Genomic DNA, 25,677 nt, shown 5'->3' with positions numbered 1-25,677 from the left:
CAGATGGTATGGACGTGTGGTCCTGGCAGAGCGGTGCCCGATGTGAGCAGCAGGTGGGGGAGCAGAGGACAAACGGGATGGAGCTCCCAGGATGTGGAATGACAGCGTGGCAGTCCGTGGGTGCTGGCAAGGCAGAGGGTGCTGGATCCACGGGCATTCGGGCCCGTGGGACCTTGGGGTTACACGTGCTAGCGCTGCTTAGCACATCTCTGGTGGACTCTCATTAAGGCTAGGGCCAAATAACGGGAGAGAGTTGAAATCCTCTTCCACTGGCCAGAGAGTCGCCAAGCTACCATGATATCTAGGATGGGAAGGCCTCGTTAGAGGATGCGTATGGATCCCGACAGTCACTGAGATCGCTGACATCTGTGGTGATAATTGCTGGTGCTGTGTTTCCCGAGTGGCTTTAGCATCCTGAAATGTCTTCTGAGTCACTCAGGAACAATGAGTGTTTATAATGAAGTAATAGAAGGCATTTTTATTACGCTTCATATTTTTTCTAGTTGATGGTCTATTTGCAGAAAATACGCTATCTCATTTATTTGGAGAGTTGAGTTGATCAGAAACATTTATTCCTCAGTCTCTGGATAAATGGAAATGTTTCTCTACTTGACCCTCCTAAAGAACTAGCTCAATAAAATTCATCATACTAGCTCTAAGTAGCTTGTGCACAGCATCTATCCCCACCCTTAGGGCACGAATCATTGTCTTCACTGTGCAGTTGAGGGTCTTAGGCTCTGACAGGAGCCCAGGCCTGTGGGCTGTCCGCCATGCCATGGGATCCATCGCCATAGGTAGCTCATTCAGTCAGATTGTGAGCGGACGATGCTTTCTTTTATATCCTCCCCCGACCCCCCCAAGAGCACTTAGTCTACATCGACTACATTCAAAATGTAGTGGTGGTTGACTCTCTGTTCAACTCTAAAGGTATCCTAGTGTGCAATGAGGTGCTTCCTACCATCTACCTAGATCACCCCAGCAGGTGTCTTCCTACCTTTCTTGGATCGTATGTTGTCACTGGGTAACGTGCTTTTATCACTGCCACTCAAGGGAAACGAATATCGTTTTGCCTTATTTTACTGGTAGTCAGCTATGAATTTTGATGAAAGGCTCGATTTTATGGCTTGATAATGAAAGCGAACGGTGTTATGGATGGATGCCTTTAGGAAATCGGTGATGTCTGATAATCTGTCAGGTTTTGAGGCTCCGATTGCCTGGTAGTAAGATTGAATGCTCTGATTTCATGAGTGAGAAGTAGTTTCTCTTCGGATACGGTAAGAAAGCTGTGCAACTGGATCCAGTGTCTCTCCAGCCTTGGGAGGAAGCAGTCCTGTGGCTTCCAGCATGATAAAGATTAATTGTGAGTTAGAATTACTACAGGAACTCTTCAGCGGCTCTTAAAATTCTTTATGGTCTGTTGTATATTTAGCAGATGGTTTCTTTGCAAGATTGTCAAAAATACAGAGATGACTGTAATTTTATAGCCCAAGTTACTTTCATGGACACAAAACATTGTTCTATTTATATACATATATCACAGTTCCCACTGGGATTCCTTCCTTACCGGACCTTCTTTTGATTTGTTTGTTCATTACGGTCTTTCATATTTTCATGAACGTTCAAAGAACAACAACAAAAGCGTCAGGAACCAGAGAGGGGAAAAAACTTGTAAGTTGGTGGCTTTGTTTTTCCTTCTGACTTGGAAGATGATGCTCCTTACTGCAAGGAGGTTGTAAGATTAGGTACTTCCACGGTTGTATTTTTAAGCAGATACCTGAGGCTGTCTGTCCATCCTGGAAGCCCAGTCGATCCCACACGGCCATGGCCATCCATTCTGTTTCGTAGGGTTTCTGCCATTTCTCCAGCTGTATTCGGGGGTTTCCGGGTTTGTTTGTTAGATATCTGTAGCATTTCGCGCAATGACAATTGTTTCCTCTTTTGCTTATTTGCTTATGGGAATTGTCCTGGCATGCTTACTGTTTTCATTTTACTGGAAGTTAGCTTGTCTGATATTCTTTGCCAAGTAATTCTCTTTCTCCCCCATTTCAGCTGAGCTTTCAGCACAAGATCGGGATCCTTTATTGCAAAGCAGGCCAGAGCACCGAGGAGGAGATGTATAACAATGAGACAGCGGGACCAGCTTTTGAAGAATTCCTTGATCTTCTGGGCCAGCGAGTCCGGCTGAAAGGATTTACCAAATACCGAGCTCAGCTAGACAATAAAAGTAAGCTTCCTATTTGTGTGTGCGTGCAAATTTAATTCTCTTAAGGTAGGCACACCGCATAAATCTAAGTGAGCGATCATGTGCCCTCCCATTCTTGACCCCGACAGCAGCCTAGCCAAGCTTATTTGGGATAGAGTTGAGATTTCCTCAGATGAGCAAAGGAAGCACATTTCTCAAGAGGTATGTGTTTCGTGGAAGCTCAAAAGGTCAATTCCTTTACTGTAACACCAGCAGAGAGATTCCCCAGTGTTTCATGAAGAATCTTTTAATATTTCCTTCTTTCTTTTAGCCTCACCTCTTCTCTCATACCCTTGTTCCGATATACCAAGGACAAGCACCGCATTCTTTTCTAAAAGGCAAAATATTAGCACATTCGCGCACACCATGTTCTCTGGCTCATTCTGTTCATCTCTGGTTTCACGGTGTTAACTGGGGAATTGAAGCAGTGGTTAAAAGCTGATGCATCCTGTTTTCCAGTGACCTTACTCAGGTCCCCTTGAGCGGGACACACATTAGCTCTAAGGTGCCAATTTAAAACACAGACTCGGCACCATCCCGTGATGTGCAGATTTCTGTTGTATCTTCATTTGGAGAATCCCATTCCTTCTGGTCCTCATAAATTCTGAATATTTTATCTTTGTCTTTGTGCTGTTAGATTTCATGGCTATCAGCATCTAAAATATTCCAGGCAGAGTAATTTTGTATATTTTGGGAAATTCTCCTTATTATCAAGCAATTAACTGCTTACTCTTTTAATCAAAGGGGAGCAGATAGATCCTACAGTTGGAGGAAGTGGGAAGGCACGTAGCCCACTTCTAGTAGGGGTGGTGAAGTGGGAACTTTTTCCCCATGGGAATGTCTGTGTGAGGCCGTCTGAGGTCCCGTGGCTCCATGCCCCCAGTGTCCTTCAACTGGGGACCCTCATCGATAACTTGCCTACATCAGGGTGGGGCCAGGTCTTTGTGTGCCTGTCAATCAGATCTGTTTTTTTTAATCTGTTTTTGAAAGTTACGTGTAGAACATAGCTTATCAAATCTGGAGACAGTGTTACCTCATAGGTGGGCCCCTGTGTGTCCTACACACATGCCAAGGTTGGATGTTGACTGTTACATCGGATGCATATTGCTCTTGCCTCAGATCTGTAAAGATTAGGGAATAATTTGTGATACCCACTCTGAGTCACCACATGAGACCTTTTCTGATTTTTCTTCCTTTTTCTTGGCAAACTGCCCTGGAGTTATAGACCCCAGGCCGTTCACAGCCTCTCTTGGGTCTGCATGCAGAGGTGACAAAACTGGGGACTTCCGTGATGGCCTACATCTCTTTTCCGATAGAAATATTTGCAGCAGACCCTTGAACAAGTTGGTCAGTTCACCTTCTCAATTACCATACTGACATTTGAGATGAAAACTTTCAGAATATTTAATTTCAGAAATCTATCTTGTAGTACTATTTGGGATAGACAAATTATGATTGCATTTTTTAAAGTGTTTTCTCCCCACGGGGGTGCCTTGGTGACTCAATTGGTTAAGCGTCTGCCTCCAGCTCAGGTCATGATCTCAGGGTGCTGGGATGGAGCCCCGCATCGGGCTCCTTGCTCATCGGGGAGTCTCCTTCTCCATCTCCCTCTGCCACTCCCCCTGCTTGTGCGCTCTCTGTCTCCCTCTCAAATAAATAAATAAAATCTTTAGGAAAAATAGTGTTTTCCCCCACAAAATGCATCTTTCTTCTTTCATCGCAATTTCCTGAAACTGAAACCTGTTGACTAGACTGTTAGGTATCTATAAGGACTTCTCTCACTGAATTCTAACTGTCCGAATAGCAGGGTGTTATGATGAGAATTGTTGAATGTTCTGGGTTATTTCAGCCCCTGACCTTCATGTTGTTATTAACGAGTCAGTTCTTCAGGGAAGAAGATCATCATCATTCCCTTATGACCATGCTTGCTCACTTTCAAAGCCACACTCTCTGTCTTCAGGCAACACAGTTGAAATGGAATATTACTTTCCAAGAAGTCCTTCAAAAAATAACAAATATGTACTTAATATATAGTTAAAAGAGATAATTGCTTTGTTTGGGGACTGATCAATATACAGCTTATTGGATGAATATCCTCTCTTACCATCTACAAGTTAATTTGTCAATATCCGTATGTAAACATTTTAAATACTTCCCTTTTTGATTAAATTGTCTGCTATGAATATCTTTCAGAATCCACAAAACTGGATGTGATATTTTTTTCTAGAAAATTTTCAGGACCGTTTCTGATTTAGAATCAATATTCAAAAGAAGAAGTGCAAGATTCAGAAAGAAAATAATAAAGGCCCATGAAGGCTAAATGTTGTAATGTTTTTAAAGTAAGATTAAAATATTTAGATTTAAAAAATGAGGGGCGCCTGGGTGGCTCAGTCAATTAAGTGTCTGACTCTTGAGCTCAGCTCAGGTCTTGATCTCAGGGTTGTGAGTTCAAGCCCCACATTCCACACTGGGCGTGGAGCCTACTTTAAAAAAAAAAAGAAAAAAGAAGTTAACCCCAGATGATTACTTAGAGTTTCCCCAAAAACACAATGGAATAAACTTTGTTTTAAATGACCTTGAATAGCATTTTTTCTTGTTTAAAAAGTAGATAAATAAACTTACGTGTTGGTCAAAGATCTAGAAAGGCGATTCTGAATTCTGTTTACATCTTACTTTCTATGTATCTTTTTGTCTTTATCCATATGCAAAGTGGTTCAAAACTCCACCCTAAGATTATTATGTAAGTGTGTTGATTCAGGTGCCTGAAACTCTCAGTCTGTGGTAATCTGTTGATAATACAGATGGATTTTGAATTTGCAAAGAATCATTCTGCTTTTCAAAAGGTGAATAGCTGTATGATTAAGAGGGGTTCAGATGTCATAGTTTTAAACATGTGTCAGCACATAATATACAGTAAGAGATCACTTTCATTCTCCACCGTCTTAATCATCTGACTGCACCATTGCATTGCCTGCTGCAAAGGGAAGAAAATTAATTACATCATTCAGGGAAAGAAATCTTGAACATTTTTTGTTCTCATTTCCATATTAAGTCAGTCCTGTTTCGTGGTGTTGAGTTCTGGAAGATCAGGTGCCCAAGAATCACTTCAGAATTAACGGTAAACCCACACACACACAACGGGGCAAGGAGAGCTGTTAGTTAGCTCGTACACCTCAAATAATGGCACCCACACCTGCCCCCAGCTGCACCTCCAGCTTCTGGCCTCCTCCGCTCACCTGTGCTCCACCCCATCCATGGCGGGTCCTTGAAGTCAGTATCGTGAAGGCCAGCATGTTGGGGAAAGGGCAGGGGGGAGGCACAGGGGTGAGAGCAGATGAGGAGACCCCTGAGCATTCAGGCCACAGACGTGGGTTGGAAAGTGGCAGGAAGAGTGCGCGACGAGAGAGCAGAGTGGCCGCCAAGACACCCTGGTGGCTGATAGTTGGGTGGTCTGTTGTGGGCGAATGAATTGCCTTTGGAAGAACGACCTTGTAAGTGTCACGTTGCTAACTTTCGCAGTTGCCTGACTTGTTTTTATCCTCCACCTCTGTTTTCAGCTGATTCTACAGGAACTCACTCCCTCTACACCACATATAAAGACTATGAAGTCATGTTCCACGTGTCCACCATGCTGCCCTACATGCCCAACAACAGACAGCAGGTGGGTCCTCCCTCCGCATTCTAGATCTGAGCTCAGCCGGCCGATGGGCTTCGTGCACTCAGAATTGGGAAAGCATCATTGGGGTGTTTTGTTTTGTTTTTTTCCCCTTCAATGGCATGAATAATTTTTGAATCTTTCATTTGGAAGTAGTTGGCCTTTAAAAGGGAATATTTTTGCATAGTTGTATTGCACTTTTTCCTTATAAAACTTGGAAACTCTTCCACATGCACCTTTATTGCTTGCTAGGCAAAATCTTAACGGAAACCAGCGTCCACTGTGTTCATTATAAAGAAGCCAGCGAAGTAAGCTGAGCTCAGGTTTCTGAGTGCGGGTAGATAACTTATTTATAGAAAATACTGTAAGAACGGATCTTATAACTTATTTGTGGCATGATTCAGTTTTAGTGATTTGATTATATTTGGGTTAAATCAGGAGTTAAAACAAAGTTTGTTTTTATGTCTAGGAAGTTTAGCTCTGATGTCATTTAACTGCACTCTTTTGCTATAAAAATACATTAGCACACCAGGGACTGCATAGCAGTTGGTCAGTAAGAATTTGTTGAATGAGGGGCGCCTGGGTGGCTCAGTCGTTAAGCGTCTGCCTTCGGCTCAGGTCATGATCCCAGGGTCCTGGGATCGAGCCCCGCATCGGGGTCCCTGCTCGGCAGGGAGCCTGCTTCTCCCTCTCCCACTCCCCCTGCTTGTGTTCCCTCTCTCGCTGTGTCTCTCTCTGTCAAATAAATAAATAAAATCTTAAAAAAAAAAAAGAATTTGTTGAATTAAGCTTAATCACAACAGAGATTTTTCTTCTCTTTTTTTAATGCTCATGAAATTCAATGAAGGTAGTCATAATACACCTTTTGCAAAGAAACCACTTGCCCCGTTGCCATCACTAATTGCAAGAACCGCTTTTGACCTTCCAGCTGGGATTGGGATGAGCCCAGCTCTCCACAGTAGGAACAGCTCCTCTTTCCTTTTTCCTTCTCGTTGCCAACTGGATTTTCTGGCCATTTATCTAATACTTAAGCTCAGTCCCTTGTCCTTCCTGAATGATCTGCAGTGTTTTCTAATAATCAGATTTCTTCCCACTACCATCAGAAAATCTACCTTTTGATCACATATCTGTATGTTTTTTTTTTCTTTTTTTAAAGATTTTTATTTATTTGAGAGAGAGAGAGAGCACAAGCAGGAAGCAGGGGCAGAGGGATAAGCAGACTCCCCGCTGCGCAGGGAGCTTGATGCAGACTTGATCCCAGGACCCTGAGATCATGACCGACTGAGCCACCCAGGCGCCCCTATATCTGTGTGCTTTTTTAAGAGGTAGATTTACAATCACTAGATCACATGTATGTATTTATATGTTTTAACCTAAAGGATTTCTAGCTCTTAAAAAAAAAATTACTTGGAATAATGCCAAACAGATTCACTCACTATTAAGAATCTTAATTTAGACCAGTGCAGTTGTCTAGCAGTTACTTGTGAATCATTCAGTAATTAAACTCTGTGTGAGTCGCTGCTCGGAAAGCTGATAGGGCTTACTGAGGCCAAGACGTCTGTCAGTACTTTAGCAGAAGTAGAGCTGGTGCCTTTTGACCCCAGTCACTGAGTATTCAAACCACAAAGCCCTTCCAACTCCCTAATTACTTGAGCCATTGGACTCCAAACTGGATTGGCCCCCATCATTTCCCATATGGCAACCTCTGGAATTCTAACGTCTGCTGAGCTTTGCTGTTAGCAGAACTCAAACCAGGCTCTCCCTGACTCCTTTTGGTTGCATGGTGATTAAAATCCGTGGGTTTATGAGTTCTCTATACCTGATTTTTTTTTTCACTGAAACTATCGTTAAAGTCCTACACACAAAAAAGTAGATGGATGGATGGAGGTTGGGGAGTGGGGGATGGATGGGTGTTTTAAGCTTCCCAAACTGGAAATTAAAAAAAAAAAAGTGTATATATATATATTTTTATATATTATATATATTTATTATATATAAATATTATATATTATATATTATATATAAGTATTATATATTATATATTATATATAAGTATTATATATTATATATAAGTATTATATATTATATTATATATAAGTATTATATTATATATAAGTATTATATATTATATATTATATATAAATATATAAATAAATATTATATATAAATATTATATATAAATATAATAAATATTATATATTTAAATATATATTAGATATATATATATATATATACCCTGTAAACTGATACATTACCGACTCTGTAGCTTAAAGACTTACTTGGTTACCTCTTGGTTGTTGTTTTTTTAAACTTGAGTGAGAATCCATGACATTGAGTAAGTTTTGCTGATGGATTAGAGGTGGAAAACTGTAAAATTGTTTGTTTTGTTTTTTTAATGAGTGCTCTTGTTGTGTCTGGAATATATATGATCCTACATATGGTCCATTGGGAAATCTATGTGCGAAACACTATGTGGGCAAGTGTTCATGATATAAAGGGGTTGGTAAAGAGTGGAGGTAAGAGTCAGTGGACATATTCTGAACTTGCCACAGCCAGTCACTTGCCTTGTACCTTTGGGTAAGATCTTAGCCGCTCAAGAAATCACATAATTGTATAATGAGGACCCGGTTCGGAGGGCCAGCAGTGGCTACTTGGAAAACTGTGTTAAGGATTCTGGGGCCGCACCTGGGCTCAGAGGTAAAAAATGTTGGATTTTAGAGATACTTTCTACAGGTTTGGCAGTGGGTAGATGTGGCATACATGATACTTGGACTAGACAATCCACAACATGCCCCTCTTAGTGTCTGATTTCTTGTGATTCTGGAGCCCTCTTTGAGGCTTCGTGCTTCTAGGTGGAAAAACAGCTTCAATAGAAAAATGTAGTTGTTAACAGAGCAAGAATTCTGGAGCCATACGGTCTGGATTTGAATCCCAGCTGCCAGCTTTGTGACCTTGGGCAAAATTTTCTATGCCTTAGTTTCCTTTATCCCTGAATGCAGGGACTTTAATCTCGTTTCTTCATCGAGGTGTCCCTGTGCACCCAGAACCCTACCCTGAACATGGTAGGCAGGCAGTAAACATTTGCTCAAGGAATAAATGAAACTTTTGTAGACGGTGGCTGGAATTAGATGAGCTAATACATATAAGGCACTTAATGGTGCCTGGCACAGTGTGTGCTCAGTAAGTTTTAGTTGCTGTTACTATTTCATCATTTATTAGATATAAAGTGCAAGCACTTTAAATGACTTAATTTGCATTTTATTTTCCTGTTCCCAATCCTAGAGCTCTGGCATGAGAAACTAAGGCATAGATAGGTAAAGAAGTAAGGGGCTAATTTATCAATAAATTCAGAAAATTGTCTTTACTTCGGCATTTAATATTTTGCTAATCCTGGGTTGTTACCAGAATATTCTGTTTGTAGATAAATGTTGCCACTGTGCAATCTTGGAACATGTGCTCTCCAAATTTGTTATGGGTCATACTGGCCCTTTGGACATCTCCCACCCACCCCACCCATGCCTGCAGATTATGTGAATACCAGGGGTAGAAATGTCTGAAATGACCACCTGGGCTCCTGAGTGAAGTTTGAGGCCACAGAACTTAGCAAAGTTAGCTGGCCTGTACATGAATGGTGCCTATAACCTTGGCCTCATTAGCACCATGGTATTTGTGACTATTTAACTGGTCCAGACTCGTCCACATCAGATATAATTTCTTGTGTTTGTTCTTGTAATAAATCAAGCTGAACGCTGATTCCAAGACATATTAAAAGTCTTTAGAGAGTTTACCACTGTTGCAAAAGAGTTCGGTGTTTGGAATGTATGACTCTTACAAAGAAAACCTAGCCAGCTCCAGGGAATGATAAGAGAGCCTGCTCTAGGAGTGGTTTCTCTCTTCCCTGAAGACCCATCAGTCTCTCTGGGCCAGTCTGGCAGTCGGATCCCATTTCCCAGGGCTGTCTCCCCCGTGTGCTTCCCCTCTGCTTGTCCAGTAGACGAATCATAGAGCAGCCATCATGGGATGTTATCAGTGGGAGAACGCCACAAGTCAGCTTTAGATTTCACTTGGGCAGAGAGACCTTTTCTTCAGTCTAAGTATATAAAATGGATAAAGGTAGCATGGTGCCTGGCACACAGTAAATTATGATTTTTTTAAGTGCAAGCATAAAGTTAGAGCTGCTCTATTTGAAAGGGGTGTCCAAGCCCCCAAGAGGTCCCTAAGGAATAAGGCCAACCTCCTAGGTCTCTGAGATTCGGTTTGAGGAATACTGGTATTAGCCTAGGGGCAGACTTGACCTCTACAGAGGTAATGGAGACACAGCTTGTTAGGGAGAGCCAGGCTGGAACCCTTTCTCTATGTAATTTGGATAGATGGCCAACCTGTCTTAAGGGGTTTGTGCACTTCTGTGAGTCCCTAATTGGAAGTGCTAAGAAACCATTCGTATACAGGAGGAATCTACCTCATTAAGTGCTGTATGAGCAGGTCCTGACTGCACTTGGATTCACCTATAAATAATAATATGGAATATTTTGGAAGAATAAAATGCTTAGTCAGCTTTCCATGATTAGATTTATCCCCAGGCCATAAATAGGAATGTGTACTTATACAGGATAATAAGCATGATTGCTTACAATAGGGTTGGTCCTGCCAGATATCAGAAATACTTGTATCTCCATAATCCTCTTATCTTCACTTTGTTATTAAATCATTAAAAGTCTGCATTCTTGGTTTATTTCTATTTTTCCATTTGCAGAAAACTCAGCCTTGCTTGCTTAACTGGTTTGTACATTTATGCTTCCAATTGGTAAAATATATGTTTTATATTAAATATTTTACATAGTATTTTTATATTGGTTATATAAAGTAAGTCCACGATGAATCCTTGAAATGGCAATTAAATTTAGTATGATCTTGCTGATCTGAGATAAGAGCGTTTAACCTAGCTTTCACTTTTTTTGTGGGGAGTGGGTAGGCAAGGCTTTCCCTCTCTGAATATAGATCTTACGAATTTATGTGGTCATGTGTGTAGGTTTCCCCCTCATTCTTATTAGACTCCTGATCTCCATTCACATTTCTACTTTCCACAGGAAACTCTAGATAGCTCTTAAAAATCAAAACAAAACTCTAACCCCTGGTGTTGAGTCTTGAGTAATGAGTACATGAGGGTGTGGTGTGTGTGTGTTGTGTGCATACATGCAGAATTAGGAAGGTCTCTGAAGGGGGAGAAGCTGGCCCTCTGTGTGAGGGGGAGAAATTTCCAAGCAGGGGGGTAGCAAGTGCAAAGTGCCTGTGGCAGAAATAGCTGGCCTCTTGAAGGGACAAGGTGTATGTCTGGGAGGGGTGGGGTGGGAGAGGTCAGAGGGGTGGGAAGGATACGGTCAAAGGAGTCTTGGTCAACCCTATTCCTACTGACAGGACTTCAGATTCCAACCCACGGACTAAGATCCAGAATTTGTGATCGGTTTTCATGGGGATACATTTAATTTTTTGCTCAGTTCTGGGCTCATCTCTTTGAAGTACAGAATATATAAGATACTCATTAAATTATGCAGTTTTCCCTTTGAAATCATGCAAATTTTTACATATTTGTTTCTTAAGACAGGAGACTCTGGAGATCAGCCTTTTCTAGTTTCAAATTAAACTTTCTCTTCACTAATTCTGACTCTTAGAAACTTGTGAACCACATCCACCTGTATTTCTTCCATAGTGGGCAGGCTGCCCCGCCTCCCCTCCAGAATGAGGTGCTAAATGCTTTTTCTACCTTACTATGCTAAGAAAAAAGTAACAAATGAGCCTGTTTGCATAGAGGCTAATAGATCTGACCTAGCTCCGCTTTATGTCTCCGCTGATCCAAGTGTGGCTCCCTGACCGTTTTCACTCACTTTTGATTGTTGCATCGAGTTAAAACGGGTCCTGTGAAGCCCTGACGTTTGGTTAGGGAATTGAGAATAAACCCAAAGGTTGCTGTTTCTGTCGCATCTGGATGCTTTTTGTGTGCAATTGGGTGAAGAATCACATTTCACTTTTCTTGTCGTAACAAGAACTTATTCCTGTTTCGCTGCTTGAATCAAGCGTTGGAAGTTTCGTAGGACTGACTATGTGAATCTGTCTAACAGTATTTATTGACTCATTCTTACAGTCAGAGACTCGAAAAGTGGTGCTCTTGGCCCTGAAAAGTGTTAGGAACTTCATGTCTAGAAAGGAGTTAGCGCTAGAAGCCATTGTTCCTTAATTCCCCCAAGAGATAATGCCAGAGGTGTCTTGGTAATCCAGGCGCTCGCCTTCATATCTTGCCAGGCTGCCGTACCCTTTCCCCTCCAGCTCCGGACTCTGATGACACAGCATCTCACCGGCCAGTTAGAAGAAACACATAACTAACGACGAAAGAAAATATTTACCTTTAGATAAGAAGTCTGAGAAATTGCTTAGGTTATTTAATGTTTGGCAAAATCCTGGAAAACAGTGAAAAATATTTCTGTTCACTTTCCAGATGTTATTTTTCTTTAGCCTCTAAACAAAGTCAAGCATCCCGTTAATGGACAAGGTGTTCAGTTTTCTTATCTTATTCTCCTACAAAGAGCTTCAGATTTTGCTCTTCTTAATGAATCCCCTTATTCCCCGCCCCTCCCGCCCCATGCACTTTATTGTTTTGCCAAGTACATTTGTGACCCTGGTTCAATTAACTAGACTATTAAAAAAGTTTTTGGCCCATTTTACAAAGCCAAAGAATATGCTTAGAAAGGGACATGTCGTTGATGGAAAACCAGCTTTTTAAGTGGTGCTTTCAGTATTCCAATGGTGGGCAAGTGTAGGACTGGACCCAATGTCTTCCTTCTGGACAAAGAGCAAATGGATGGGCATAGTTGTCCAGTTGGCCGTCGCTCCTTCAACAGTGAGGAAGCACAGACTAATGGGTTCATGCCTGCCCCACGCACGTAATTGAGAGGGCCGGCCAAGGTGAAGTGTAACACAGTGGCCGCGTAGGAGGAGGGGCTGCAGAATTCACTGCATGGCCTTGGCCATCGTGAGCGCCATCTTCCTCCCGTCGATCTGAGAACTCTTGTGTTTCAAGGATACTGAATCATGTGTAGAGTCCGCGGTTGGGTGCCGTGTTCAACAGATACGCTAAACACAGTGTTAGGTATTTAAGGTACATTTTCTTTAACTTTTCATTTGCTCCTGACTTTCCCTTGTCCTATTATAGTATCTGGGAATCCTGTGTTTCACTGATTGTGGAAATGAGGGAAGAACATCTTAACCTAGTACAATTTCCAGCTCGTCTATTGATGTTTGTTGTGGATATATATGCTTCCGTTTTCTTTTCTTTTTTTTTTTAAAGATTTTATTTATTTAACAGAGAGAGGCACAGCGAGAGAGGGAACACAAGCAGGGGGAGTGGGAGAGGGAGAAGCAGGCTTCCCACTGAGCAGGGAGCCCGATGTGGGACTCGATCCCAGAACCCTGGGATCATGACCTGAGCCGAAGGCAGACGCTTAATGACTGAACCACCCAGGCGCCCCGCCCGTTTTGTTTTCTTTACGTGAAATATTTCTCGTGGTTATCATCTGTGTCCACTATAGTAAGGGGAAATAATCACACAGTGTATAGGACCTGGTTTGCTACTCATTTTTTTTTTTTTACATGCATCCAAAACAGCACATTTTAACTTAAATATTTAGCAAACATTTTTAAAGCTACAGATAGCTCATTGGGCCTGTATTAATGTATATGAATATTTGTTTCAAAACTTCACCCAGACAGGAAGGCGACTTTTCTGTGTGTCTGACTTTAACCTTGGTGATTTAAATGGGAGTTTTTCAACATATGAATCGGTGATTTAACTGGCATATCAGAGAACTCTGGAAGAAGGAACATTTCATCCCCAAGTTCCCAGACCTTTTATCGTGCTAAATCACAAGTCAGGGGCCTGACAATGAAATCCTCTTTGTATCTGGGTTGAAAAGGCTTTAAGAGTTGAACTTAATGCTCTCTACAGTGAGGTATGTTCTGTAGGTGCCAAATAAATTTAAGAGCAAGCTCGTTGTCTTTGTTATTGCTAGTAAAGAGAGATTTACTACCTGAGATTATCTCATTCCTGCAGTGACATCACCAGCTCCTATAAAGATTATTGTATCTATTAAAACTGAAGATCACAAACTTTGTGAGCACAGATACTATGGTTTTACTTGCATCAACTTAGAGGGTGCTTTGTGTATGGTTTATCGACATATATTCAGAGGTGCAATCATGGTTTTATTGCACAACGTGATGTGGCTAGGATCCTGTGTCTGCACCACTCATTTATGCCTTCAGCAAATGTGGACTGGGTGTTGGCTATGTCCTGGGCAGGCCATTAGAAACAGAGAAATCAGGGGTGCCTGGGTGGCTCAGTTGGTGAAGCATCTGTCTTCGGCTCAGGTCATGATCTTGGGTCCTGGGATTGAACCCCATGTAGGGCTCCCTGCTCAGTGGGGAGTCTGCTTCTCCCTCTCCCTCTGCCTCTCCCCCCGTTGTGTTCCCTCTCTCTCTCTCTTTCTCTTTCTCAAATAAATAAATAAAATCTTAAAAAAAAAAAAAGAAACAAACAAATCAGAAGTCAACAGGACCTTTCTCCTGCCCTCCCAAAGATGATGGCCCGATGTGGGAGAAGTAAATCAACAGTTAGCACAGTTCTGTTACAACTGATGCACTAGAAGTAGGGCTGGGTGTATGGGTGGATTGCCAGTGTAGGCTTTGCAGGGAGGTTTCTTCCAGGTGAGGAGATACCTAAGTTAGAGCCCTGAGTTGTCCAGGAGCAAATTGGGGCGACGGGACCGTTCTGGGCAAAAGGAGAATGAAAAGTGAAAGTTCTGTTAAAATGTTGCTGCGCTGGGGTTCCTTGTCTTCTGCCACATTTGTAATGTAAAAGATTATATACCATGGAGTTTTCCAGCCGTTAATCTGGTAGAATTCTAGTTTCTGAATCACATTTGAAAGGCTAGATTTCAGTTAATCAGTTTGAGTCTGTTAGCCACCGAAGTAACAGTCTTTCTGTGTTGCTATTGTATACAGGCCTGTGGGGGAGCACCAGACACTGGTTAAGGCCCTAACACACTGGTGTAGGATTTTAGCAAAACTGTACCCTCTCTTTCGCTCTGTCTCCCTGCTTTAAGTTGAAGAGCTTAAACTATAAAATTCCTGAAAGCAGGGGTAGGGGCGCCCGGGTGGCTCAGTCGGTGAAGCGTCTGCCTTTGGCTCAGGTCATGATCCCGGGGTCCTGGGATCAAACCCCACAGTGGGCTCCCTGCTCTGTGGGGAGACTGCTTCTCCCTCTGCCCCTCCCCCCTGCTTGTGTTCTCTCTCTTTTTCTCCCAAATAAATAAATAAAACCTTTAAAAAAAAATTCCTGAAAGCGTTTTGAGTGCTAACATCCTATTCTATCGGGGTACGAAAGCTCAAGGTGAGAAGGAGTTGAATTCTAAAGTGCAAGAGATTAACTGCCTTAGGCATGTCTTTCCATGTATGTTTCGGACGCAGCCCATTTTGCTTTTCCTGTGTCCCTTTGAGGAGCACTGACTTTCAGAGAGTGGCTCTTGCTTTCTGAATCAGTCCTTTACAATGGACAGAGGAGCGGGTTGTATATGTTGCCATATTTTGTCTTTACGGAAAACCACGTTTGTAACTCTGTGTGTGTTCTCTTTCCTGACCGCAGCTTCTGAGGAAAAGGCATATCGGAAATGACATTGTGACCATTGTCTTCCAAGAGCCCGGAGCACTTCCTTTCACTCCAAGAAGCATCCGGTCCCATTTCCAGCACGTCTTTGTCATCGTCAAAGCGCACAACCCGTGCACCGAAAATGTGTGTTACAGGTGAGCCAGCAGCCCCTGGCCTTTCATTCTGTTGGGTATATTCCAACAGCACACCTTCTCCTGAAATATCTTTGTTTTCCAATTATTACCTCTAACCCCATCATTATCTTTTTTTCTTCTTTTTCTAATTATATTTCCTCTGTCTTCACTCAGCTCCTCTCTGTACGAAATAATTGCCTCCTTCCCCTTTTGAACAGCGAAATGCCTAGCAGTTCAAAATTGTAGATTACGCATTTCCTCAATTTTCCCCTTAAAACCTGCATCCAACCGCTGCCGGAACCAGAGCTTAATTGATACCAGCCTCGGAGGTGGCTGATGTATGTGGCTGTTTCAGTTCTCCCCGAGCAGAAGTAATGACTTTAGTGGGAAAACACTGCTTCTCATCCAGGATCTTGGAAACACTCACTCCCGCAGGGCTCCTGAGACCAGAGTTGACGCTTGCGTCGGTGATTTCCGAAGGCCATACGTGTGCCTCGGAATCCCGAGCCTGTTTCTCACTGTTTCCTCTCCCCTCCCCACAGACTCTTCCGGAGGAGGTGGCTGCCATTGGAAGATATGCCTTGTGGGGTAAAAGGGGGCAGGGGCTGTCTGACCTGGGTTTAGAATCCAGCTGTGCTGCTCCTGGTGCTTTGTACAAGTTACTTTAATACTTTTTGGAAACATTCATTCGTTCTCTTAAAGTTGAGAATAAGAGTACCTACATCAGCATGTAGAATAAATAGCAGAAATTATGCAGAAACACCTATTAGAGTCCCTGGCACTCCCCGAAGGTTATTTCCCTTTATCATCCTAAAACAGTAAGTGCTGTTTCAGCCACCTCCTGGGCCGAGGTGGGGCGCATGTGTGTGTGCTGGGAGGGATCGGGGAGACGGGGAAGACTGTAAGGCGTGCTCTCCTAAAGGCAGAGAAACTAGTCTGTGTGTTAGATGTTGCTGGTTTATATCCCCACCGCACGCCCAGCCCATCTCAAAGGAACACAGAGTCTATAAACTGGTAGTTCTTAGCCCGAATGTTGCCTCACAGCTTGTTCAAATGGGCTCATTCTCCAGCCCTACTGTGGGGTACACGGATGTCACAGACCTAAAATTGATCCGAGCATCTGATGCGTTTTCCTCCCCTGAGTCACATCTGGGCAAAAGACCACTGGCCTGAATGCTCAGAACTGCTTTAAAAAAATGATATTTATAAAAAGCATAACGTCTCTTCTCTAGCAAGGTTGGTTTAAAACAGATAATGTTGGTACAAACATGGTAAGTGGGATTATTCTTCTGAGATCTCACCCGATGAATGGTAATTATGAAGAATGATCTTAAATGAACCTTCCTAATGGATTGGAAACTTAAGCCTAAGGCTTTATGGAATTTGGTGTCACTTTATTGGCCACTATTTTTAGGTCAAATCAAGTATTTTTAATTACTTTCCATTTTAGTTTATACTTATATCACGAGGCAGTTCATGAGCACCAGAAATTTTAAAGTTATCAGTAACATCTATTTTCATTTGTTTCAGGTTTTCTGGTTTTAATAAAATTACTATGGAGGGATGTTGAAACCAGTATTGGACTAGATGTAGATCTTACCTATAAAAAAAGGAGACTGCGTCCTGTTTTCTATGATAGAGGATAGCATTATGCAAATCATTCAACTGTGGAATCGTTGGTTTTTAAGAAACCACATTGTTATCACTAAATTACCATTTGCTAATGAGATTCAAATATAAAGTCAGTAGAGTGCCTCAAATTTTGGGAAGTGCATCATAAGCATTCATATTGATCACTTAAAAACTTCATGAGCATTCCTCAACAAGTCAGTAATAATCTTCTTGAATACTGTAGTCAAATCAATTCCATAACAGTTATTGAAGCCATATTAATTCTATCCCATGGAATAAGGTTACAGTGCTCGAATTTTCCAAAAACACCTTATATGGCTCTTTCATATGATACTCCTCAAAACCACTGTGGAGCTCTACCAGTGACAAAGTAAATTCTTTAAAATAATTTCCAAGGAAATGATAAAATATACTCCAGGTCCACTGTTCTCTAAATTGCTATGTCTTAACCGGTGGATGCATCTTGAAGAAGACTAGAAGGATCACATGCACCTCAGGGAACCCCCACAAATCCTGTTGGGTTAAGGTGACCCCCTCTGATAAAAGCTGTCATGGTTGGCAAGTCCAGAAGTGTAGACGCGCATGCTCTCACCTTCCAGAGGTAGTCTGAGGCACCTCCCCTGGATGCAGAGTTCCCAAGAAGTAAGGCTGGGTCTCCTTGAGCCTAGAGAGAGACAATGAGGCACATCCCCAGAGCTCCAAGTACCAGCATTGTAGTCTGAAATCTTAAAAAAGCAAACTTAACTAATTGCCTCCTTCTTTATACAGGGTACTTTAATTTTACTAGCAATAGCTATTGTAGAGCTAACCTTGAGGGATTTATGCGTTTGTATACTTTCCAAGATAAACTCTTTGCAAAGTGTGTCCCATGGTAACCGAATGAGTAAACTGTTTGCTGTGTAGGCTTGGTAGGAAACTGTCGATTAAGAATGAGTGGTATCTGCTGAAAGTGATGGCTTCCCTTCTCGAAGATTTAATACGTAGTCCCTCCTGACGAAAGTTAGATGATAGTGTTAGACCGATGATGAAGATGATGATTGTTTGTGATACTAATAATGATAAAGCAGTTTGCATAATGATAGCTTTGCGTGCAGTATTTGGTTTCATGCTCACCATGGCCTTTTGAGAATGGCACTGTCTAACCTCCACCTTAACAGATGAGGACACTGAGGCACAAAGGGATTAAGTCGCTAGCTCAGAGCCTTTCAGCAGGAGGTGGAGCTAGAATCCCAAACAGGGCAAGGCATCTGCTCATCACCTCTTCGCTCTCCCAAAACCCTTTAACTTGCATATCAGGGAGTGTTCATCTTTGTGTTATTGTTTTCAGTGGAGGGTCTTATATTTAGATATGCCATCAAGTTATTTGGGTAAAATAAATTCTGAGGGGCACCTGGGTGGCTCAGTCGCTTAAGCGTCCCACTCTTGATTTCGGCTCAGGTCATGATCTCAGGGTTGGGAGATCAAGCCCTACATCAGGCTCTGTGCTCTGCGGAAAGTCTGCTTGAGATTCTCCCTATCCCTCTCCTCCTGCCCTTCCCCCCGCTCATGTGTGCACGCATTCTGTCTCTCTCTCAAATAAATAAATAAAATCTTTAAAAAAAAAAAAAAAAGGAATTCTGAAACACATTCTTGTTTCAGCCCATTGGGAATCATCTAAATCTGGCCAAGGAATATTCCTCTGACCTCAGTTCTGTTTGAAAGAATTATGTAAACTTCTGTAACCAGAGATCTCTAATTGATCTCCATTCCATAATATCATAGTAATCCTGGAATAGCCAGACCTAAATTCTGGCTGCTTTTCTTGTTCAGCTTGGATCTGAGATACACAGGATTTCAGCTGATCAAGTAGTTAATATACTGTACATGGTGGAGGGAATGTCCAGTTCGATATTAGGGTCAGTAATTTGGGACAAAAGCAATTGCCCTTTTATAAGGTACCTCTCTCTGACCACTATGGAGCTCTATAGTGAGAGCTTTTTTGGAACATATTTAGATATAAAAATTTTTCTCTGATGCTTTGGCTTAAGTGCATATAAGCCACAGTCAGAGTCGCTTGAGATCCATAGAGCTAAGTACACAAAAGTAATCCTGCAAGGTGTCAAATGAGATTGGGCCTCCTGAGCCTTCTTTGGGTAAAAGTCTTCCAGGAAACTGTGCTCATTACTGGGGGAAAAAAAAAATTAGGGGAGGTGACCACATGAGTTTAGTGGGATGGCAGGTCCCAGTGCACGGATAGGCCACCTGAGCTCGCTGACCGGTGTAGTGGAAAAGCAACAAGGTGTGGTTAGCCTCATCACAAGTCCAGGCAGGTAGCTTTGCAACAGCTCTCTGGGAGTTAAAATGTGAAGACAAACTAATTCCTACTCAGTCTAGAATGCCCACTCTAAGGATAGTAACAGGAGGAAGATGAGTCAATTATGAGTTTGGTCCCAAAACACTTCAGCCTCTGAAGCATTTTTAGGGCCTTCCTTTGAGGATACAAGTTGAGTCTGTCCCCATCACGGTCTGGTTTAGTGCACATGCTACCATCCCTGAATGAATTAGGTGCCTCTATCCCAAAGGGAATCCGTCCTTCCCTCCCCTTTCATACCAGCTAAGGCCCCATGCAGACAGTCTTCCATCATGCTGCCCAGCTCCCCAGAAATGACTCACTCTCCTGAAGAGTGTGCACATTAAAGCAAAGGTAGGAGAGAGCTGGAGACCGTGATCTTTTTAAGAGTCTAACCAGCCACTTTCCGGAAGAGGAGCTCACATCCTACAGAACAAATTTGGACAGAATTATTTATCCCTTAGTTCACCACGTTCAAGATTTTCAGCAATGATGAAGATGAAGTATAGATCGCTTCCTTTGTTTATTCCAGTGTAGAAAATACCAGCCTGGGCAGATGTGGGATTAGTACTGATTCTTGGTTTCTCAGTGGCTACTCAGTCACTGGGGAGTACATGCTGTAGATGCTCTGGGATTCATCATTCCTCAGTCCAGCCCTTTGTTTGTTTACTATCATTAATTCACTCTTCGTAGTTGATCTCATTCCAAGAAGGGTTTGAGACAACCACACCTTCTGCCTGATGTAGGGGAGCATTGTTGGTTTTGACATATTAAGGTGGTTGTTACTGTCACTCTACGCTTGATCTTTTTAGTCCCTGGAATCTCTTAAAATTTGACGCCCCTAAAACTTCCACTGAGATTTTCAAAATGTGACCAAGTGAGCATTTCCCGAAAAAATGGGACACTTAAAACTTTTGGCCCTGTGAAGTGTGAACATGGTGTCCAGTACCAGTGAGGTCCCAAGCAGCCACATGGGGCTAATAACCTCACTTCCATTCAAAGTGTCACTGTCTTTCCCAGTGATGACCAGCTGTAGGGTTAGAGTACCAGCCCATCTAGTCAGTTTGAAAAACAGCCGACCAACCAACCACTGGGTATCCAGAAATTAGTATGACAAAAAGCTACAAAATAGATGGCATAAGTTGAGAGTAAAGGTATATGTCAGATTTCTGAAGGTAAATATTATGGTATTGTAACTCATCTTACTTCCTTTTATTTTTTCTTTCTCAGTGTTGGAGTTTCTAGATCAAAAGATGTACCACCATTTGGTCCACCAATTCCTAAAGGAGTAACTTTTCCAAAGTCAGCAGTATTTCGGGACTTCCTTTTAGCCAAAGTGATCAATGCAGAAAACGCAGCCCATAAGTCAGAGAAGTTTCGAGCCATGGCCACTCGAACGAGGCAAGAGTACTTGAAGGATCTGGCGGAGAACTTTGTCACAACCGCCACTGTGGATACCTCTGTGAAATTCAGCTTCATTACATTGGGTGCAAAGAAGAAGGAGAAAGTGAAGCCAAGGAAGGATGCCCATCTGTTCAGCGTTGGAGCAATCATGTGGCACGTAATAGCTCGGGACTTCGGCCAGTCTGCTGACATTGAATGTCTTCTTGGGATTTCCAATGAGTTCATAATGTTGATTGAAAAGGATTCCAAGAACGTTGTATTTAACTGTTCCTGCAGGGACGTCATTGGGTGGACGTCTGGATTAATGAGTATCAAAGTGTTTTATGAGAGAGGGGAATGTATCCTTCTGTCCTCCATGGATAACTGTGCTGAAGACATCAGGGAAATTGTCCAGCGATTAGGAGTAAGTACAGGTTTTGTGTTTCCACCATCTTTAGATCGTCAATCCCAGATTCATGATGGCTTCCACTGTGGAAATTCCACCATGTTTATGGCACCTAGGGAATGCATTACTGTTTTATATGGCTACAGGGCTTAGCTAAATTCTGTGTCCTTTTGAGCAGTTGCTAAATATGTGAGTCGTGGAGATGCACCCATTGCTAACTGTTTGGAAAGGAAAAGTTAAACCACCTTCCAAAAGGGAACATCAGGATGTATTTTTATAGCATATCCGAAAGAAAAAAATGGAGAATTGTCTAGATATTATGTCTGTGTGTGGAGACAGACATGACAGGACCCTCTCAGTGGGAGAAATGGGCACACAGTTGCTGTTGACCCTATGAATGACTGTGTCTTCTTTGCAACTTCAATTCTGTGCATGTTTATACAGCAGGTATTTTTTTTAGTCTGCCAGATTAAATATATTATTACTCTCCAGCCACAGTTTCTTAAGGAGGTTTTATAGAATTACTCATTAATCTAGACTTTAAAAAAAAAAATCAGTCCTGAAAGATTTTTTTTAAATGTTATTTTTAGTACAGAACCCCTAAATGATGTCCACGGAGTGTAACAGTTAATATTTCTGCTCCTGATTTTCACACAGAAAGGGCCAGATTTTAGCTTGAGTCTGTCAAACCAGCTATAAGGATAAATCAAATATAGTATAAGAACCCAAACGTGCTGTGACAAAAGAATTTCTCATGTTTAAATCTTCCCCTAAGGGGATGTATATTTTGGTTTTTAGAAAAGATTTAGTCAATTACGAATCATGAAAAAAGGAGAATTTATACCCATTTCCTTTCCCCTTTCCTCCCACCAAATATAAATCTCCCCTTTGTTATTCGAGACCATGTATTAGAGACAATACAATCAAGTCAGTGTCTGCTAGCCTTGGAGAAATAATTATTTGTAGACACTATTTACAGGAACAGACCTCAGTGTGTTTAACAGTATTATTGGGTGTATGTTCACAAACATAGATGTGATTTGGGGATGATTAAGTATATGATTAGCTTATGTGTCTGGAGAACTGAGTTATCCTTGTGAGTCTCGAGACACATGTGCTTTTGGTAATACCGTAAATACTTCTTTTTAGGAGATCCGCTGGGTCATCATAATCTGTATTCCTGAAAATACAACACAAACAAATGCCACTTCACTAACCACCAAAATGTACATTTCATAGGTCCTTACCCATCTGCTGTTTTGTGGACCCTATTCTAGAAGACCCTAGAAAAGCAATGGTGTGGCTAATGTTGACGGAGGTGCCTGATGTCTGGAACATGTTTGAGGAAATGTATTGTGTGTCTAGGATGACTTGCAGCAGGAGATTTTGGAAACAAACCAACCCACAGACAGTTGAGGGATTAGAACATAAGGTTGGTACAGGGCAGTGGCAAAGAGGATCTCGCATTCATAGTGCAGATACGGGGAATGAGTGCTGGTTGGCAGGTGGTAGATTTGGTGTGCATTTTATCATGGTGGAAACTGAAATTAAAGGTGTCAGTTATGCAGGTACAGACCCAGGAAGGGATGAGAGCTGGCACCTAAGGGGACAGGCAGGGCCCGCTTTGTCCGTGTGCAACCCGTGACCCATTCTCCGGGGCCCACTCTCAGAAGAGTCCATGCTTGGTTGAGTGCTCTGCTGTTACTCTCTTGAAATTCTAAATAGTCTTTGACCCAGGAGCCCTGCATTTTGATTTTGCACTGGGCCCCACCAATTATGTGACCAGTCCCAGGTAGGGCCGTGGATATTCCTCTGGTAATTGAGTTCATGTCAGTATGTAAGGAACTCCAAATAACTGATCCTTTACCCTTTGCAAATGTTAAGAAGCAAGGAACAGAAGGGATAAATAAATAGCAAAACGCAAAAGTAGGGCAGGTAGCAGGTAGTTGGAAGAAATAAGGAGAAGAGACACATAGGTCTCAGGAAAGGCTTGATCACTCTTCAGTGTGATATGTGGATGCTAAATCTCACCTGAAAATTGCCTTTATATTTGAAAGAAGGCAGGGCATATGTCACACATATGTAGACTTTTGGTAGGAAAGTGTAGTCAAAACAAAATTGAAAAAGAAGTGAAGGAAAATTTTATTCAGGGTGTACAATATTACAAAAGTACTTTTCCAGCAATTTCCAGTTAGTTCAGTTCATAACTTCGCAAGCTTCGGTCTTTCAAAATTTCACCGCGAAGACCAGCAATGCCTTGTCCCGTTTTCCTGAGCCCCCAGCTATCATGTATCTGTGGGAAGTTGATGGGCAATGTGTGTACCCATGCAGGTAACCATGGAAATAGACACAGTGGACGTACACGGAGCCAGCCCAGTCCCACAGCTGCACTTACACTCATAGGTCTTATTAAATATGAATCTGGGTATTCAGAGTGTGTTTTGTGGAAATGAAGCATTTATTAAACTGCAACTTTATCCATTAGCTCTGTGCTTTGGGGGATACGGGTATGATACGTCCCGACTTTAAATTTCCTGCAAATAAGTGATGCTGTAGTCATCAGGTGACATTTAATGGCCTGTGGTTTTTCTCTCAGTGCGTATAAGTTACTCTCAGTGAGCGCTTTTGAGGATGGCACTAACTAATGATCGGTGCCTCAGTGCGCTGTGTGGGATGCTGACCACCTTGCGTCCACATTCCTTTTTGTGGCACTGCTGTGGACTCACGCTCTTGGGAAGGTCAAAGCACTGAAGCGCCACTGCTTGGGGTTGTCCTAGGCCCCGAAAGGATGGACCCCATGAAGGAGAGGTGGCCCCCAGGCACTGGGGGGGGGGGTCTCTGCTGCCTGCAAGAGCACCATCCTGCACACTAACCTTGTCAGCAGATGCCAGGGAGCCTGGGAGCCTGGCAGGCCTGCCTGCGTTTGAGCCAAATTGTCCTCATCACCCAGACAAGCAGGTCCCAATGGTACTCATCACCCAGGCAAGCACCGAGGGGGCTTCCCGGAGGACAGAGTGGTACGTCCAGTGCAGAGAACACTTGCACATCTCCTAACATCCTGACTTCTGCGGCTGCCCTCCTGGGGGTGACCCTCTGAGTGTTAGCTGGGAAGGGGTTTGGGCCATTTTTTAAGTTGGATGAAATTGAGTAGCTTCTAATGTTTAATGGATGAAACTTGTCGTGGTTTCGAAAGAGACTACATTTTCCCATCACTACAGTCCATCTGGAACAGCTGATTATGGTGAACTCAGCATTGTAATGTGCTTAGCGTGTCACCTGGTAGGTTGGCGGGCAGGGCTGGGAGGTCCGTGTGCATGCCTCTAACTTGCGGAGTTGGGGGAGGGCTCCACAGCGGCGTCTCACGGTCTCTTTTCCCCTCAGATAGTGACGCGAGGCTGCGAGACCGTGGAAATGACCCTGAGGAGGAATGGGCTGGGCCAGCTTGGCTTCCATGTGAATTTTGAAGGAATCGTTGCAGACGTGGAACCTTTTGGCTTTGCCTGGAAGGCTGGCCTTCGCCAAGGGAGCCGCCTCGTGGAGATCTGCAAAGTGGCCGTGGCCACTCTGACCCACGAGCAGATGATCGACCTGCTCCGGACTTCCGTGACCGTGAAGGTGGTCATCATCCAGCCCCACGATGATGGCTCGCCCCGGAGGTAAGGCATGAGAGGCCCTAAGCAGGGCTGGCGCCTCCTTGGCCTCTGTAGCGGGTGCTGTCCCAGCTGCTCCTGCAGGATCCACAGAACATGTAGTCGGGTGTGTCTTCAGCCAAAGTCGTTTGGACATCGAGCATTAGAGCAATTGAAAAAGAGCTTTAAAAAAGTTATTGGTGTGTAATAAAGGATCAATTTTAATTTTCTAAGCAATTTCCAGGGACACTGCCCATGTAAAGGCTGAGATATTACAAACTAAGGAGCAGAGCACCTGCTTGATTCACCTGGACCATTGAGAACCCATGTTTAAGAGAAAATATTCTTTATCATCACTCAGCCCTTAGCAAATGAAATACTCTGCATCACTAGAATTCCTTTCTATAGCGTGAAGTCATTGATTCTTTTTTATTATTTTTTTTATTTTTTTTATTCTTATGTTAATCTCCATACATTACATCATTAGTTTTAGATGAAGTGTTCCATGATTCATTGTTTGTGCATAACACCCAGTGCTCCATGCAGAATGTGCCCTCCTCAATACCCACCACC

General features: G+C 42.7%; 1 protein-coding gene across 1 annotated transcript in view; it reads left to right on the top strand.

The window, feature by feature from the left end:
* The window catches only part of SIPA1L2 (signal induced proliferation associated 1 like 2), a 199,801-nt gene that overhangs the window by 134,328 nt on the left and 39,796 nt on the right, over window positions 1–25,677 (top strand). Inside the window, exons 7-11 of the mRNA XM_081823165.1 lie at window positions 2,050–2,224; window positions 5,800–5,903; window positions 15,589–15,746; window positions 20,917–21,493; window positions 24,857–25,131. Coding sequence (XP_081679291.1) covers window positions 2,050–2,224; window positions 5,800–5,903; window positions 15,589–15,746; window positions 20,917–21,493; window positions 24,857–25,131 — 1,289 coding nt within the window. The remainder of the gene's footprint in view (window positions 1–2,049; window positions 2,225–5,799; window positions 5,904–15,588; window positions 15,747–20,916; window positions 21,494–24,856; window positions 25,132–25,677) is intronic.

Source organism: Leptonychotes weddellii, chromosome 6 (assembly GCF_054177405.1).
Source record: "Leptonychotes weddellii isolate Sample4059 chromosome 6, ASM5417740v2, whole genome shotgun sequence".
Classification (NCBI taxonomy): Eukaryota; Metazoa; Chordata; class Mammalia; order Carnivora; family Phocidae; genus Leptonychotes; species Leptonychotes weddellii.
Note: the sequence above shows the minus strand (reverse complement) of the source record. Positions and strands in the feature narration are given on the sequence as shown.